This window comes from Aotus nancymaae, unplaced genomic scaffold, assembly GCF_030222135.1.
Source record: "Aotus nancymaae isolate 86718 unplaced genomic scaffold, 86718_ANA_hifiasm-v0.15.2.pri h1tg000006l, whole genome shotgun sequence".
Taxonomy (NCBI): Eukaryota; Metazoa; Chordata; class Mammalia; order Primates; family Aotidae; genus Aotus; species Aotus nancymaae.
The window spans coordinates 72,838,617-72,855,321 of record NW_026988417.1 but is presented as its reverse complement, the minus strand read 5'-3'; the positions used below and the strand labels follow the sequence as shown (position 1 = coordinate 72,855,321).

Here is a 16,705-nt window from a genome sequence, read left to right as displayed (position 1 = left end):
GGGTTGTTTTTCTTTTGTGAATTTTTTTAAATTTTTGTAGATTCTGGATATTAGCCCCTTGTAGATGGGTAGATTGCAAAAATATTTTCTCATTGTGTTGGTTGCTGGTTCACTCTATTGATAGTTTCTTTTGCTTCGCAGAAGCTCTTAAGTTTAATTAGATCCCATTGTCTATTTTGGCTTTTGTTGCCATTGCTTTTGGTGTTTTAGTCATGAAGTCCTTGCCCATGCCCAAAGATTTAGGCAGATTTTTCATAAAAGTTTTCATTTGTAAGCTTTCAGAAAGTAATCCATAATTGCCCTTCAAAATAAAGCTTTAAAAACTATACATTTCTACAGTCTTATCCATAAAGCATTAATTCAGAAACTTAAGGTGAAGTTTTTAATATTTGTGCTAAATCAGTTAATCTCAAATTGTATGGGAATTTAGCTGTTTGGCAAATGACTCAAAGAGCTATGGACATTTTTAAGTAGAGACAACTAATGAAAATCCATATAAATCCAGTGGAGGCTTTTAGTTATTAATCTTTGAGCTATTAATTTTTTACTAAGACAGTGCACATTGTTTTAGAGTTCTAAAAGTGAGGATTTAATTCCTAGAAACCTAACTTAGCTAGAAATAAATCACTGCATCACTAGAGCCATATACATTAGGAAAATCTCTTAAGAAATATTTTTCAGTGTTGATACATAAACATTAAGGTTTTCTCTTTAAATGTGCCAAAAGCAACTTGGTAATGCAAATGATTTATCTTGATCTCTAATTTTCCAAGAAGAAATACATGAATTGCATGTAAACTTTTTGCTTTGTGGAGCAAAAATTTTAACCTCAGTGAGGTTAAAAATTTTAAGTCTAGAAATGCTCTAGCAAAAGATTGCTAGTTTCATGCTAGCATTCTTGCACTCTGAGCAAACTAATTTATACTATTTCCCACCTGATAGTGATGTAATATGCCTTTCATTTGGATTTTTTTCTAAATTCATGATTCAAATATAGATTTTGTTTGCAATTAGCTATTATTTGACATAAATGTTGTAGTTTGGATTCTTTAGTCTGATATTGTCCATTGGATGATTTTTTGCTTGTTTTGTGCTTTGTACATGTGAATCTTAAGAATTTGAAATGTAAGTCATTTATCTTAACTCTATCTGTAGTAAAAGAGATGAGAAGGGATCCAGATGTTAATTTTGTATAATTAGTAACTCTGGTTTAGAAAAAGAAGATTTCTAAGTGACTGCTATCAGGCTTTGTGTGGTAAGGTCTCCTCTTTGACCTCATCTTCCGCTTTCTCCATTGCTAGCTTTGTTCCTGCCATGTTACCTGTTTGGCTTTTCCACAGATATGGCAAATATGATTTCCCCACAGCCTTTGTGCTTGCTGGTTTCTCTACCTACTATATACTTTTTATAAAATTGCAACTTCACCAGCACTCATCCCCAACACACAGATATACTGATATTCTGTACCCTTTTACTCTGATTCAGATTCACCTTTTAATTTTTGCATAGATTATTCATAGGTGATACTGTGTACTTTACGCTGCATCACATGAGTTGTTACACGTTTAATGATACCAAGATGGATCAGAGGCAGGTAGTAAAAGCCTGATCCCTCATATTGATTGCTGTATATTTGTGACATTAAGCCATTAGTCTTTGATTAATTTCTTTCATTTGGCATAAAATGTCCCAGACTCATCTTTTACATTTTCTGTCCCCAAACTGGAATCAATGATTCAATTCCAAGGAGTCCTAGATTTGTTTTTACTAGTTAATGGTATTTAGAGAAAACATTTTGAGTACTAGGGGGTGCTAATTTTTACTGTCATTGCTTTAGGCCTTTTCAGCAGGCAGAGCTGGGAAATACAGTAGTCTGGGGGAAAAAAAGTGAGTTAATAGTATATTTACAGCTCCAACTTAGCATTAAAGGATTTTACTGAATATATTTGAATTTATACTTATATCTGTTTTCTCCGACATGAAAAATCTTAGTCTTAAAAATTTTAATATAATTACTTATCTTCCCTATCATTTATATAAGTTATATGTATTAGTCAGGGTTCTCTAGAGGGACAGAACTAACAGGATAGATGTATATATAAAGGGGAGTTTATTAAGGAGTATTAACTCATATTAACTCACATGATCACAAGGTGAAGTCCCACAATAAGCCATCTGCAAACTGAGGAGCAAGGATACCAGTCCAAGTCCCCAGACCTCAAAAGTGGGAAGCTGACAGTGCAGCCTTCAGTCTGTGATCGAAGGTCCAAGAGTCCAAAAGCTATTCTCTGATGTTTGAAGGCAGGAAGCATCCAGCATGGGAGAAAGATGTAGGCCAGAAGACTAAGCCAGTCTAGTCTTTCCGTGTCCTTCTCCCTGCTTTTACTGTGGCTGTGCTGGCAGCTGATTAGATGGTGTCCACCCAGATTGAGGATGGGTCTGTCTTTCCAGGTCTATTGACTCAAATGTTAATTTCCTTTGGCAACACATTCCAAGACACACCCAGGAACAATACTTTGCATCCTTCAATCTAATCAAGTTGACACTGTTAACTATCACATTATATAACTATGAATTAATAATAAAATAGTATCAGTAAAATTAAGACTGATGAATTAAGTGAAACATTTCTTTGGTTCTCTGTTTATCCTTAGTTCATATTCTAATGCTACTATACAGATAAAATACTGTGTTGTCACCTAAAATATTTATTTTCTATACGTATTCTTGTATCTAGTTTATCTGTTCCAGTTCTTAAGTTTACTGTATTTGATTTCTATTTGCCACATCCATTCTTTTTTCTTCTGTTCCTCCTTTTTTTTCCTTTTTTAGGTTAACATTAAATTTTTTTTTTTTGTTCTATGTTCTATCTCCTCTGTTACCTTTTTATCCATTTATCTATCTTGTTTTTACATGGTTGCTCTAGAAATAACAATATGCTTTAACTTTCAATATACCATCAAATAATATTAAAGTACTTCAAGAACAATACGCAAACATTGCAGTGGTATAATTTCCATTTTTTTCTTTCTGCTTCTTATGTTCTTGTTGTCATGTATTCTACTTCTACATATGTTATGATTTCGATATGCTATTATTTATTCTTTTAATAGTGTCATAAAATTTCAAATTTTTGTTTATATTACTTGTGTATTTAGTCACATATTTACTATTCTGTTTCTTTATTTTTTCCTGCAGATCTCGGCTTCCATCCACATAGTGTCTTTTTTCCTTCAGTCTCAAGAACGTTTAGCACTTGTTAAATGCTGTCTGAAAATGTCTTTATTTTGCCCACATTTTTGAAGGATATTTTCTCTGAATGTAGACATCTTAATTGATATTTTCCCCCATTTACTATTTTAGAGAGTTCCATAGTGTCATGTCCTCCATTGTTTCTGATAAAAAGTCAACTGCCGTGCTTATCACCATTCCCTCATTATATCTTATTTCAGGGAAGGGTAAGGGGAAAGAGATATGCTTTTATGATATTCTTGGTTTTCAGAACTTTAACTATATGTTCCCTGGGCTTCTATGTATTTATCCTTCTCAGAGTTAACTGAGTTTCTTTGATCTATAAGTTTGTGTCTTCCATCAATTCTAGGAAGTTCTGAGCATTTATTTTTCAAGTAATTTTTTAGCTCCATTTTACGTCCTCTCCTTATGGGATACCTATTACTTACATGATAGACAATTGAATATTGTCCCATATGGCTCAAATTCTCCTTAGTTATTTTTTTCTCTATTTTTAAATTTAAACAATTTCTGTTTTCCTACCTTTAAATTCAGTGAGTGTTTCTTCTGCTGTGTCCATTCTACTTTAAAACCAATCAAATATTCTTTATTTCTGATATTGTATGTTTTCTCTTTAGTTTTGGTATCTTATTATAGCTTCTTATTTATAGTTTCCATTTCTTCTGATATTCCCAATACCTTTATGCATGTTATCTACCTTTTTTGCAAGATCTTTAACATTTTTATCATAGCTATTTCAAATCCGTGTCTATTAACTACGATATCTAATCCATGTGTTGCCTATATTATCTGTGTTTTCACTGATTATGAGTCATATTTTTATGCTTCTTTGTGTGTACCATAATTTGTAATTTTATACTAGATCCTGAGAATTTTAAAAAGAGGCTGACCTAGGTATCATTTATCTTTTAAAAAGTATGTATCACTTTCTTTGTCATGTTGCTAATCTGTAGTTAAGTTTTACTCTTATTTGTTTTTAGTTCACTACTAGCTTTCATGATTTTGAGGATAGGATTAAGGATTTCCCTTCAGTATCTCTCTTTCTCTCTCTCTCTCTGTCTCTCTGTCTGTCTCTGTCTCTCTTTCCATTACAGTTCATCTGCAATCTGAGAGGGCCTCATGAGATTTGGGGGAATATTTCTCGGTTCTGCTTCCAGGTTTCAGCAGACTGCTACCCTGTGGTTGGGGAAGGCTCTGGGTTCCACAGGGCTGTTCTTTCTCTTTCTTCTTGCTATGTCCCAAAGCTTCCGTGAGCCGCTTCTATTCCCTTGGAGAAAGCTCCATGTGCTTTTGAAGAAGGAAATATTTCTCTACCCTCCTGCCTTTCTCCCAGACTTCAGTTGACTACTTCTTTGCTCTCAAAGAAAGCCTCAGATACTGTGGTAGGACCTCTCCACACCAGTTTTCCCGCCATGTCCTATGCTTTTGGCAGGCTTCTTCCTTGCACTTAGTGAAGGTCATTTTAATTTTGGGAAATTTGTTTTTATTATGTAACTGTTTTTCAAATGTCAAACGTTTACATGTTTGTATTTAATAGCATATAACAAGATACATTGAAAGTTATCTCATTTACATTCTTATTCACTCTACTCTGTGCCGCCCACCTGTTGCTAACCAATTCTATTTTCAAATGAATTATTTTTTCTTTCTCTTTAAAAATTAATCATATATTGATGACAGTGTATTTTCCTTCTTTGTAATATAAAAGTTGCTATAGTTTGTATAGTATATGCCCCTTCATTTTAACCCCCTTCATAAATCCTGTTCATCATTCCACAATGGTGTATAGAAATTTTCCTCATTCTTTCTAATAGATGTATATTATTTATAGTATTACATTTTCTATCTGTATCTTAGTTTATTCAACTTGTTTCTAACTGGTGGACATTTGGATCATTTTCAGTCTTTTGTTAATACCAGTAATGCTATAATATGCATAGATTACTTTCTGTTTTTCTATTGCTTTAAGGTTATATTATGAGCAATCTTCTACTATTGATTTAAGATCTATGAAATGATCTGTGTTCTAATTGAGATTAGAAAGCAGAAAGTAATTTCTACATGATCTATTATATGCCTCACAAAATAAATGTTAAGCAACTAAGAAGGTATACAGAATTCTGTCCTGATTATATCTATGTCTATAGCTATCTATTAATACCTTTGGGGCACCTACTTGCCATTTTGACTTATTAGGAGACACAAAATAAGGTATTTCCAAAACGATTTTTGTAGATATCTATATCTACATCCAGATATGTATCTTACTTGAAATTAACAATTTGGAAGCATCAATTTCATCTTACTATTATGAGGTGTGGTTTAGGTATATCATTAACTGCCAACTCTATGCCTGAATTTCAACAGATATTTAAAAACCTAGGTATTTGCAAAATAAACATTAATCATGTGTATAGAGACACTAAAATTTTGCAGGTCCCATGGCAGATTAGAGAGACTGAAGAAAAAACATTTAAAGGTAAATTTTTCAGCCAAACTCAGAACTTCTCTTCATGACATCTCCTGAATATCCATATGGTGCGTGGTCTCTACTGTAAAATTGGACATTTATAGGTTGAGCTTCCATTAGAAAACAGTATGTGGAATTTATATTTCAGCTTAAAATTTTGCAGTTTTATTTAGAGCAAAGGATAGCACAGATTCTTTATATACATATATACGGAGAGACAGAGAGAGAGATGTGATACTATATGCCTTTCTTCAGTCCTGAATCTCCATTTGCTACAGAAAATCTCCACTCAAAATGCCTATTGTGTTCTCAAGTCTCTCCTTATATGAGTGATTTCTTGGAACTCTTGATTTGTCTCTATGTCTCTGTGTATAGGTGCTTTGTATACAATTTTAAATTCGAAACACTCTTTACTGTTGTACAGAACATGAAGGTTTAGTAAACTTTTTTAAGAAGTGATTTATAAATAAATCAGCTTTCTGTGTTTGAAAAGTCTAAACTAAAGTGCGGTTGTTTGCTTCAGCTTGTCAATGGATATTTATGAGGTGAGCATAATACTGTAACAGTTATAGCAGTGAAATACATCCTGTGCAGATAGCTAGTAAAGGAGCTCACAGGTGTTAATGCCACTGGAATTTTAATGCTCGAGAGATGGGAGACATGGCACTTGCTCTGGTTAATGCTGCTATTACTGGCCACGGTGAAAATGAGATAGTGAAGTCAGTTTTAAATATTACCGAGGAGTTGGGGTCTGTATACCTAGGCAATAGCAAATATGTCAATTCCTACTGTTGTCATATTTTCACCTCTTGGTCTATTTAACTGCGGAGTAGTAATGTAATATCAGACATTTTTCTTCAGGTATCTCCTTTCCCTTCTTACTTATTGTGAGGCTCATGAGAAGGTTTTGCCACCAACGATTTCTGGGAAAATGTCAATAAGCTTCTCACTCTAAGATACACTAATTTATTGCCTGAAAATTACTTGAGTGAAGTTAAAGATTCTGATTGTGAGTTTAGCCTTTGCTATGACCAGATTTTTTGTTTGTGTTGTATCCTTAATACATTCTGATTATTCTTATACCAAAGAAAAGTTTGTAATAAAATAAAGCTTCCACACAGAGCTGCGCTCTAAGTGATGAATCAAAACTGTTAATACATTCCAATTTGTTAAGAATTATATTGTGCTTACTCTTTCCTAGCAGGCAAAAAAAAAAAAACAAATGAAGTTTTCAGTCTTCAGACAGATTTATTTTCAGAAGAACTTTGGGATTATGTGAAGAATAGTATGGTTTCACCATGCTTGTGTGTATAAACTTCAAGTTCATATTAATTTTTTCAACTTAGTTCAGTTTATGTTCAAATTAATAATTTGACATTGTCTGTCTACAGAGCACCTCATTAAGCCCTAAGAGAATAAGAAAAAGCAACATAGGAAGCATATGGTCTTATTGCATAAGGCACAGGTTTAAGCAATTCTTTGTTAGAGGATTGTAGAGATTAAGAGGAGTTTGAATATTCTCCATGACTGAGAAAGTTAAGAATCAAGAAAGAAACCTGTATTAGTTTACGTTTGCTTATACCTAGTCTACTTTTAAAGAAGTATTGAGAAAAAAAAAATAGTCAAACTTCAGAAGAATAAAAATAGGTAAATAATAATGGGCCAAAGTCAAGATGTAGTTATAACAGAAAATCTATACTAAGGTTAGCAATTGCTTTTAGGAAATCTTTTAAATCTGAGCTTCCTAAAAGTCAACGCATAAAGAGAAAGAGGTTAAGTTGTGTAGTTGCTATTATATAATAAAAGGGAAACATATGAGCTTACCAGATTTAACAAACTTTTTCCTAGCCCTGAACACCAAGGAGAATTGGTCCTTTAATATTAGTGTCCTCAATAGCAGTTTTCCAGAATGCATAATTCTCTTCATATGACCAAAATTTTTAGGGCTCTTCATATAACCAAGGAAAAAAAAAAGAGAGACTGTTGTATTGTTTATGTAGATCTATGAGAAGATCTAAAGAAAAGTAAAGAAATCAAGTCTATATATACAGATAGTTTACTAGTGATCTGACTTGATATAGGAATGATCTGGACTAGTAGTTATCAAACTACATTTTTAGCACAGACAAAAATCTTATACCAAATTGCAATTTTAAAAGATAGATGAAAGTGGAGCATTAGGTTTGAGAGGCCTCAGTTGTTCCTACTTGTTCCCTTCTCATGTACTGCACCAGCCACGGTGACCTGTGAGGTACCTTGCAAATGCCACAGAACTTCATGGCTTACCCTATGAATAAACCATTGACCTAAAGAAATAAATGGCTATCATTCCACTTAGAGTCAACTGAGAGCAGTTTTGCCAATTGACTGGGACAGAAAGGATTCTAACGTTATTACAGATAAATACCTGAGGTATAAATATTCTATGTTGTTAATTGCACAGAGAAATTATATGCCCTAGATATTGGGAATGTGATTAAAAGTTTGCTGTAATATGAAAATTAAAAAGCCCCCCCTTATATTTATTTAAATGTAATGAACTCCAGCATGCATAGGGCATAAGGTAGGTTTTACGTGTGTACTGATATATACTTATACACATACACACAAACACATTTTTAAAAATTAGATAGCCAGTTGTGACCTTGCCAAGTGCTTGCACAGGCATTTTACTGAAACTCTTAGAATTTTGTATGATAAGAGGAAAATGCTGACCATAGATTATAAGATTTATTAATACATCTTCTACCATATAAATGTGCTCTTGGGTTGAACTGCATTACAGTGGGTACACTGGGATATTAACTGTAAAATACAACCCAAAGATGAGTAAAAGAGTTAACTTATGGGCCCATTCAGTGCTGAAAAGCTTTGGCATAGTTGGAAGTTAGTGGTGATTCCAGAGAGTGAGTAGTTAATAAGTTCTTGGGCTGACTTTTGAAAACATAAATACAGATGTTTAAAAATGATTGCATGTTTGCTGAATGAATTCACTCTTTGAAAACTAATGTTTTTAAATTAGCAAATATATGAATATGCAAAAAAGGCAAAAAATAGAATGCAAGAAGTCATATGATATCCCATTAACCTGCAGCATGTCTGTGTATTGTCTGTTAAAGTCTTTTACTTTTGGGGCGTATATTGTATAATTACAATCACTTCTATGTAAAATTCATTGTTTGTTTTTAGTTACCATTGTCTTTCATCTTCAGAAAGTTTTCTTATTTTTAATGGCTATGTAATAGAGTAAAATCGATGAATCTGAATTTATTCAACTAGTCTCTGTTGGGCAGAAATAAATACAAATTGAGTATATTTTTGACTTTTATAAAAATCCTATAGTAAATATTTTTAAATCTCTGTCTAGCTATTTAATTAGGTTAGATTCCTAAAGTGAAATTACTGAGTCAAAGAATGTGTAAGCTTTTAAAGACCATTTTTATAAATTTTGCTTACCATATAGTTTTTGACAATTTTACTTTCACTAGCAATGCACAAAAGTTCTTTTCTTGCCACAGAAATTCACTGATTAGGCAATGTTTTCAATACAAGTTTGCATAAAACAGTATTCTTTAGAAAGGAGACAGTTTTATTCCTTTAAAGTCATAATTTTTATTGGGCAAATGTAATGTTCCCTTAACAAGATCATAATTTAATGATTCAGTGATTAATATATAAAATATGCCAAACTAAAGATAATGTTTAAGTTGGTAAACATACCCAGAGTAATATTACTTAGATTAATTTGCCTAATTCCTTAATATATGGAGAAAGGTCAACTACAACATAGTCAATCAGTATCTGAAAAATTATGATTTCTAAATTAATATACTTTAAATGTATTTTGCTATAGCATAAAGTCAGTGATAAAATTATCTTTATTCCAACTAATCTTAATTTTTATGAATATTTCATAAATTCTACTTCTCAATTTTTATGTCATGCAAAATTAATAAATTTAACAATGTTTTTATTGAATACAAAGAGTATTATAGTCCCAAACCAAAATAAGGTGATATATTTATAGTTCATTTTTAAACTAATGCAGACACTAATTTAATTCAATTTTATATTGACTAAATGTTGTTATTGTTAAAGTTTATGCTTCAGTGATTTATAAGGAATGATATAAAATTCAAGTTGGTTGTATTGATTGCCTAATTGAGTAAGTAGTGTGGGTGCTACCAAAAGCATTACAACAACGGTACATTTAGATTTTACTCATGATTTACGTGTATAATTAGGGCATGATTTTAAATCAAGAAATTATTTAGAAATATTATTTAAATGTTCAGAAAATAGAGAAAATTAATATTTTCTTTGTAATTATGATTATATATTACATGTTATTCACCAAACACTTATGCCACCTTAGTTCCAGTTTATTGAATTACTTTGTGAAATATAGGGATAATATTACACATTCATTCATTTTAACTCTTGCTCATGGAAATCTTATGTTCCTCTCTTTTGGCATATTAAAATTTTAGAATGGTTTATTTTAGAGACTATATAATCTTGTCATCTGATACTAGTATAGCCTCTATACAGAGAATAAAGTATTAAACTTACAAATATAGGTCTATACATATTCTTCTATATATTTTGCTTACATTTAATAGTTTCTTATTAAACTACTTAGTTAACTTTTGTTATTTTTAGCACTTGTATTATTTGTTATAAAAGTGAAATAGTCTCAGAAAAAGAAACATGATAAACTAATACTTCTTTTCATTCTGTACAGTTTTTTAATGAGTGGTATGTTCAAGTTATTTTATATTGCATTACTTGCTACCTTGGTAACATACCTTTATTGTGTAGGCATTTTAAGCATGAGGATATGACAGACCTATAAGCCTTGTCATATTCCATTCTCTACAAATAAAAATTGCTCTGCAGTGTTCTGGCATAGACTTCTTGCTGTAACATAAATGGCAGCCCAAACATCCATGACCTTAAACATAATTAGCGTTATCACTAATATGTGTTTTGTAAGCTAGTATTGGGTGTAGTTGAAGGATGATGCTATCTAATCATGGTCACTTAAAACCAGATGTGTTGCCTTGATTTTAGAATTTTCTGGTAAGTGGATGGCAGCAGCCAATATGAAATAATTGCCTGGAAGTAAGATGCCTGATGGAATACTGAATAAAATATTTTCCTCTACCCAGAAGTTTCCATTTTTCTTGATTTCTTTCATACCTTTTCCTCTTTTTTGCTACTCTCATCTGTTTTCTCCATATTTTCTTCTCTCCTTTTCCACTGTTTTTCTCCTTGCTAATCCTCTTTCTCTTCCTCAGATCCATACTTATTCTATCTTCTCATTTTTGAGATCTGGCTAATAACAGTATCTGTTTTTTATTGAGAGTTTGCTATATGTCAGGCACTATTTTCAGTACTTCATATATATATTAACAAATTTAATTTTTACAACAGCCTTAAGAATAGGTCCATTTTTTAATCTTCATTTTGCTGAATAAAGGAACTGAGGTATACAGTCATTATGTTGTTGGTCACACAGTTAAGAAGTGGCAGAGGCTGGAAGACATACTCTGTCTTTAGAGTGCTCAGATTTAAAGACTGTTATCTTTCCTTTTAGATATTTGAGCACACAATTATGGCACAGTGTAGTACAGCTATAGTGGAGATGCAGTAGGGATCTTTGGGAAAAGGAGCCTCATGACTGGGAAAACTGGGAAATGCTTAACAATAACTTTTTTTTTTTTTTTTATGTGGAGACGGAGTCTAGCTCTGTCTCCAGGCTGGAGTGTGGTGGTGTGATCTTGGCTTACTGCAACCTCTGTCTCCTGGGTTCAAGTGATTCACCTGCCTCAGCCTTTCGAGTAACTGGGATTACGGGCACATGCTGCCACACCCAGCTAATTTTTGTATTTTTAGTAGAGACGGAGTTTCACCATGTTGGCAAGGATGATCTCGATCTCTTGACCTCATGATCCACTCACCTCGGCCTCCCAAAGTGCTGGGATTACAGGTCTGATCCACTGTGTCCCACCAACAGTAACTCTTCAACAAATTTCCCGAAATCACCTACTTTAAAATTTTTGAACAATAAAATTACACCCAGATATTATCAGCTGTTGATAAAAGTAAAAACCACTGAGTCCATGATCAGAAGGGGAGAAGAAGATTTGCTTATTTTTGTTAATGAGTGTTTTTAAAAACATATAGGTATATATTGCATTTAATAAGTTTTTCTTTTCTTTTTTTTTTGTGCTTAAATCTAGAGACATTTGGCAGCTGATAGTTAATACTTAATACTAAGCTTTGGAAGAATTGACCTCAGAGTCAAAATCAACAGTTTTCTTCACTCAAGTTTCCATATCTTTAATTAAACCACATCAAATGAAATAAATAATTTAGGTGTGGAATAATTGAGATATTGAAGTGAATTTGAGAATTTGGGTAGACTATGAATCTCACTTGTTAAACTATCCAATTGCTTAAAGTAAGTTAATAATCTACTAATCATTACTAGTGATTACACACTAAATAGGGTATACAGGACAGAAGTGATCACAGAAGAATCCTTGTATCTATATTGCTAATAAGTGATAAAGCACAAATTAAAATAGAGATTCATAATCAATTATTTTTAAAATTTTACAGAAGAGAGAAAAGTTTTACTTTTTGATCTACAAATACACAATAAAAAGATGTCATTAATTTATATCTTTGCTGTCATAATATCATTCCTCATATATTTGTTCGATTCTGGAATATTGACAGAGATAATAATTTAAATGTTCATCACTGTTGAAGTTGCATAGTTCCAATCTATTTCTCATTGAATACATATACTATTGTGCTTTAGGAGCACTACTGTTATTCTGCTCAATTATTTGTGTATGATGTCAGTTTCCTACCTGTCCCTCTTACAAAAGTATTTCTAACCATTTTGAAACATGACATGTTGTGAAAATAACATTTTTATTGTTTTATTGTGTTGTGGCAACACACTTAGCTTCCTTAGCTAATCTAGAGAAGAGCACCTCTTCACTTAATATGCACTCTAAAAATCTTGTTTGAAAGTTCTGGGTTACACAAAAATACAGTCTGGGTACATGACCTATGACTTGTATCAGTAAGGAATTTTAACCTCATTGTAGTTTGATCATCTGTCTGCTTTTTTCTTACTTTCTTTTGCACTGATATGATTTGTAGACATTAACACAAGTAAGTAATAAAAATTGGAAATTGTAGTAATAATGTTGCCTCCAAAAATATTTAAAAGGCAGATAATTTGATGCATGTTTGCCTTTTAGCAAAAACTAATGGAAACTCCTAGCTCTGTTTTGTTTTTATGCTTTTCTGTTTCTTCATTTATTTGTGAAATTTAAAATTTATTGAGCAGTCATTTTTGAGAGTAAAATGGACAAAAATTCTGCTTTAATATTCCAGCCATTCTTCTTCAACATTATGTTTTGTTGTTTTTGATTTTTATTATGCTTTAGTTCTAAAATCTAAAACATTTTGAGAGTAGTTATTGTAAGAAATATAGAACTCTCTATAGGGTGATAATCTTGATCCTATCTTAGAAAGCACTATGCTAGCTTTTGGCTGGTTGAAGAATCTGGAGATGATTTAGGTAGTACAGTGGATCAGTACCAAAGAGAGGAAAGGAAAGTATCTTATCACTAATTGGATACTTTGTTTTTTCAAATATTTCTTGGATTATTTACAATTACACATGGAACAGTGTAATTGTACAGTGTGTCTGCACAACCTTCATAGAATTGTTAAGAAATTAGAATGGCAAATCCTCTTTGGAAATGTGTAAGCACAAATAGTCACCATTTGAAATGAACACGTCATGGTGGAGTGCAGTGGTGAGAAATGGTCAATAAAAATGGACATGATTTTGCAAAAATCCTTCATAAAATGGAATTACAAGGAGATGACGATCCCTTTCTTGGGATTCCTCATTCTCAGTCTCCTACTACTTAATAATTGTGATCATCATGTATGCATTTTAGGAGTACCAGATTATGTAAGAGAATATTTTCATTTTAATTCATTACAGAAAGAAGCATATTGGGCTGTGGCTTTAATATTTTTATGGCTATGATAGTAGTGCTGTATTTTAAATAACAGTAACAAAAATTATATTTCCATAATGGTTTTTCCATATTAATTCTACCACACCATCTCATAAGTGAACTTACTGTGGAAAAGATCTGAATGAACCATCATGCTTTAAGCCAAGGAAAAAAATTATGACTTCATTTATTATGTTAGCATTGTACTTTCCTTGGGTAATTGTTTATCATATCATGGTAGGAAGACTAGATGTTCTCATGCTTTTTAAATAATTTCTTCAATATTTCAATATGGGTTTATTTTTTTCCTCAGGGCCGGTGCATAAACTTCTCCCGAGTTCCGTCTCAGTAAAAGGGAAGTAGGAAGACCAAGAAGGTACGAAGATGGCCCATTTTCACATTGCTGATTTTCAACCAAATGAAAAAAATCAAGTGCCTTTCAGAAGCTTTTGGAAGAGCAGCTTAATTCCTCTCAGTCAGGAAATGTTTTCTCTGCCTTCTGCTTTGCTTGCCCCAAACATTTTCAAACACTTGTTCTGCCATCTACATGGGAGATGATGAAACTCAGTGGTAACTCATGATTTATGACATTGAAAATAAAGAGGAACATTGACCTGCACACTGTGGTTTGTAAAAGAAAGTTTGTTTGAATGTATAGAAGAAGGAAAAGCTACAAGAGCAACAACATGAAGATGATATCGAAATAGGGACTGCAAAACAACTAGCCATGATAGGAGGCAGGAGTTTTTTACATGGAAGCATGGCACTTGTGTTTTTATGTGCCAAGATCTTTATCCATAGGCAGAGTATGAAATTTCCCACCAGGCTAAGCAAATAAAGAAGTACATTGCCTCATAGCTATGTCAGATCACAGAATCCTTCCAAGTCCCCTATCACAGTGTGCCTTACGGGAAGTTTCTGACTGGAAAATCTTGTCATTCTAACACTGAAAAGTGCACACGCATGACAAAATGTAGACAAGATGCCTCAAGGTATTGGTAGCAAGCAAGATTTTGCCCTTTAGTTTTCGAAGACACCTTTCTTTCATTATGCACTTGAGACAAGAAAATTAATAGAGCGTTATTCCACAGAAAGACAGCCTCTAGCCAAAGATCTTGAGTGGAGTACAAGGGACTCATGCTTTGTGAACCTGTCCCTGTGACTGGTAGATTCCTCCTTTTCCTATGTTTAGGATGTAGTAGTGCATAAAGCATTAATATCCATAAACATACCTAGAAGTTTGTTTTGCTTTTAATTTAAAGGAAGCAGTAACCACAAAGCTTCCGCTCAGGGTTTTTTCTTTCTTCAAGTCTCCAAGGGCTCTTCAGCGTCACAAGCCAGCAACTCTCTTTGCATGAAAATTTCAAAGTTTAATTAATATAATTAAAAGCAACAGCAAGCAGCAGCCTGTGAAGATTTTGCTCATCTTTTTTATGCCTTTTGACATTGAATGACCTATTACTGTATGTGCATTACTTGGATTTTGAGGGGCACTCTACCTTGGTTATGATTCAGTAGAGGAAAAAGACCTCTTTTCTTCAATTTACAAATTAAATCTTCAGGACGGTCACCATCACAAAACATTGACGATGTATGTATTATAATTTTTTAGAAAAACCACCATCGTGTCACGTTGATGATGCCAAATTATGTTAGCGTGAGCAGAAACACTGTGGGGGAGGAAGGCAGCAGCCGAAGAAAAAAGCTCAAATGATCTAGTCACTTTTGATACTGTACTTCAGATGCGAAATGGATATTCGACTGGAAACCTGACAAAGCGCGCCTGCTTTGATGTGAACTGGTATAGACAATGACCAGTGGCTGGGTCAGTGGGATGTCTCTCTGCGAGCACAAAGGCTTATCAAATGACACTAAAAATAAGTTCAACAACCATCACATTGGAAGGGAGAAGGCGAACATTTCATGTTTGGCGGGCATGTGAGTGCACAAGATGGAAAGAGCGATTGGAGCATCCTGGTATAAATACCCACATTGTGCTCTTAATGGAAATTTCAAAGGATGGGAGTGATTCTTTTGGTTGGTGTCCAGGTTTGTGGCACTCTTCCAAGAAGCCTTACGCACACAAACAAATATATAATTATCTATCCATATATATCATCTAGCTTGAAACTTTTGCTCAAGTTTATTTATGTCACTGGCTGGCTGGATCCAAAGTCATGTGTCCACACATTCAAAATAAAAATTTTACCTGTGCCTGTGCTACCATTTCTTTAAGCCCACATAAAGCTAATGCCTTCTTGGGTTGAATATGCAGTTGTTCTGCTTAGTTTCAGGAATGGAATTCTATTCAGTTCCAAAATGTCCCTCATGTTCACAGATGATACTATTGGCAGTATCTGCGTATGCAAGTGTAACTTGGAAGCCTGATATAGTATACCCAACCCTTTCTGCAGTGAGTTCTTACATCCCTTTGTTCTGCATTTGCATCTGGAACAAGACCTAATGCTGCTTCCTTAAATGTGCACTTCATTTCTGATGAGTGCACACCCATTATTGCTATTTTAATAGCATTGAGAATATTACACAAGCTAAAGCTACGTTTCTTTTGTAACTACTTTAAATTTATCTAGAATTATGTAGTATACTTGGATTTTGCTGTATTAACAATGTAAATTAACCTCTGCCTTTAAATGGAAAAATAACTTTCTATAGATTATTATACAGCTACTACCAAGAGTTCTCAGTGAAGAGGAAGTGGCAATGGTCTATATGTAGACTAAAAAAATACCATTCATAAAGTTCAAAGACTGATGGAATTTCATTGCCCTTAAAGATAAGAACCAGATCTGTTTTATGCTTTTCTCCAATTCTTTTCAACTAACTAGCAGTTGAAAATAATTTGTTTTAAAGAGTGTTATTTTCTTACCAAAAGACCAGATCAAAAATCCCTATAATTTTTAACCGA

At 33.1% G+C, this 16,705-nt stretch overlaps 1 protein-coding gene across 2 annotated transcripts in view; it reads left to right on the top strand.

Annotated features, from left to right (window-relative positions):
* The window catches only part of ANTXR2 (ANTXR cell adhesion molecule 2), a 161,714-nt gene extending 145,721 nt beyond the window's left edge, over positions 1–15,993 (top strand). For both annotated transcript variants that reach the window (XM_064368337.1, XM_021669637.2), the window contains one exon: positions 14,093–15,993. Coding sequence is in view for 1 of the 2 variants with exons in the window: in XM_021669637.2 (XP_021525312.2) it covers positions 14,093–14,131 (39 nt within the window). In the remaining variant the exon portion in view is untranslated. The remainder of the gene's footprint in view (positions 1–14,092) is intronic.
* Positions 15,994–16,705: the final 712 nt, after the last annotated feature.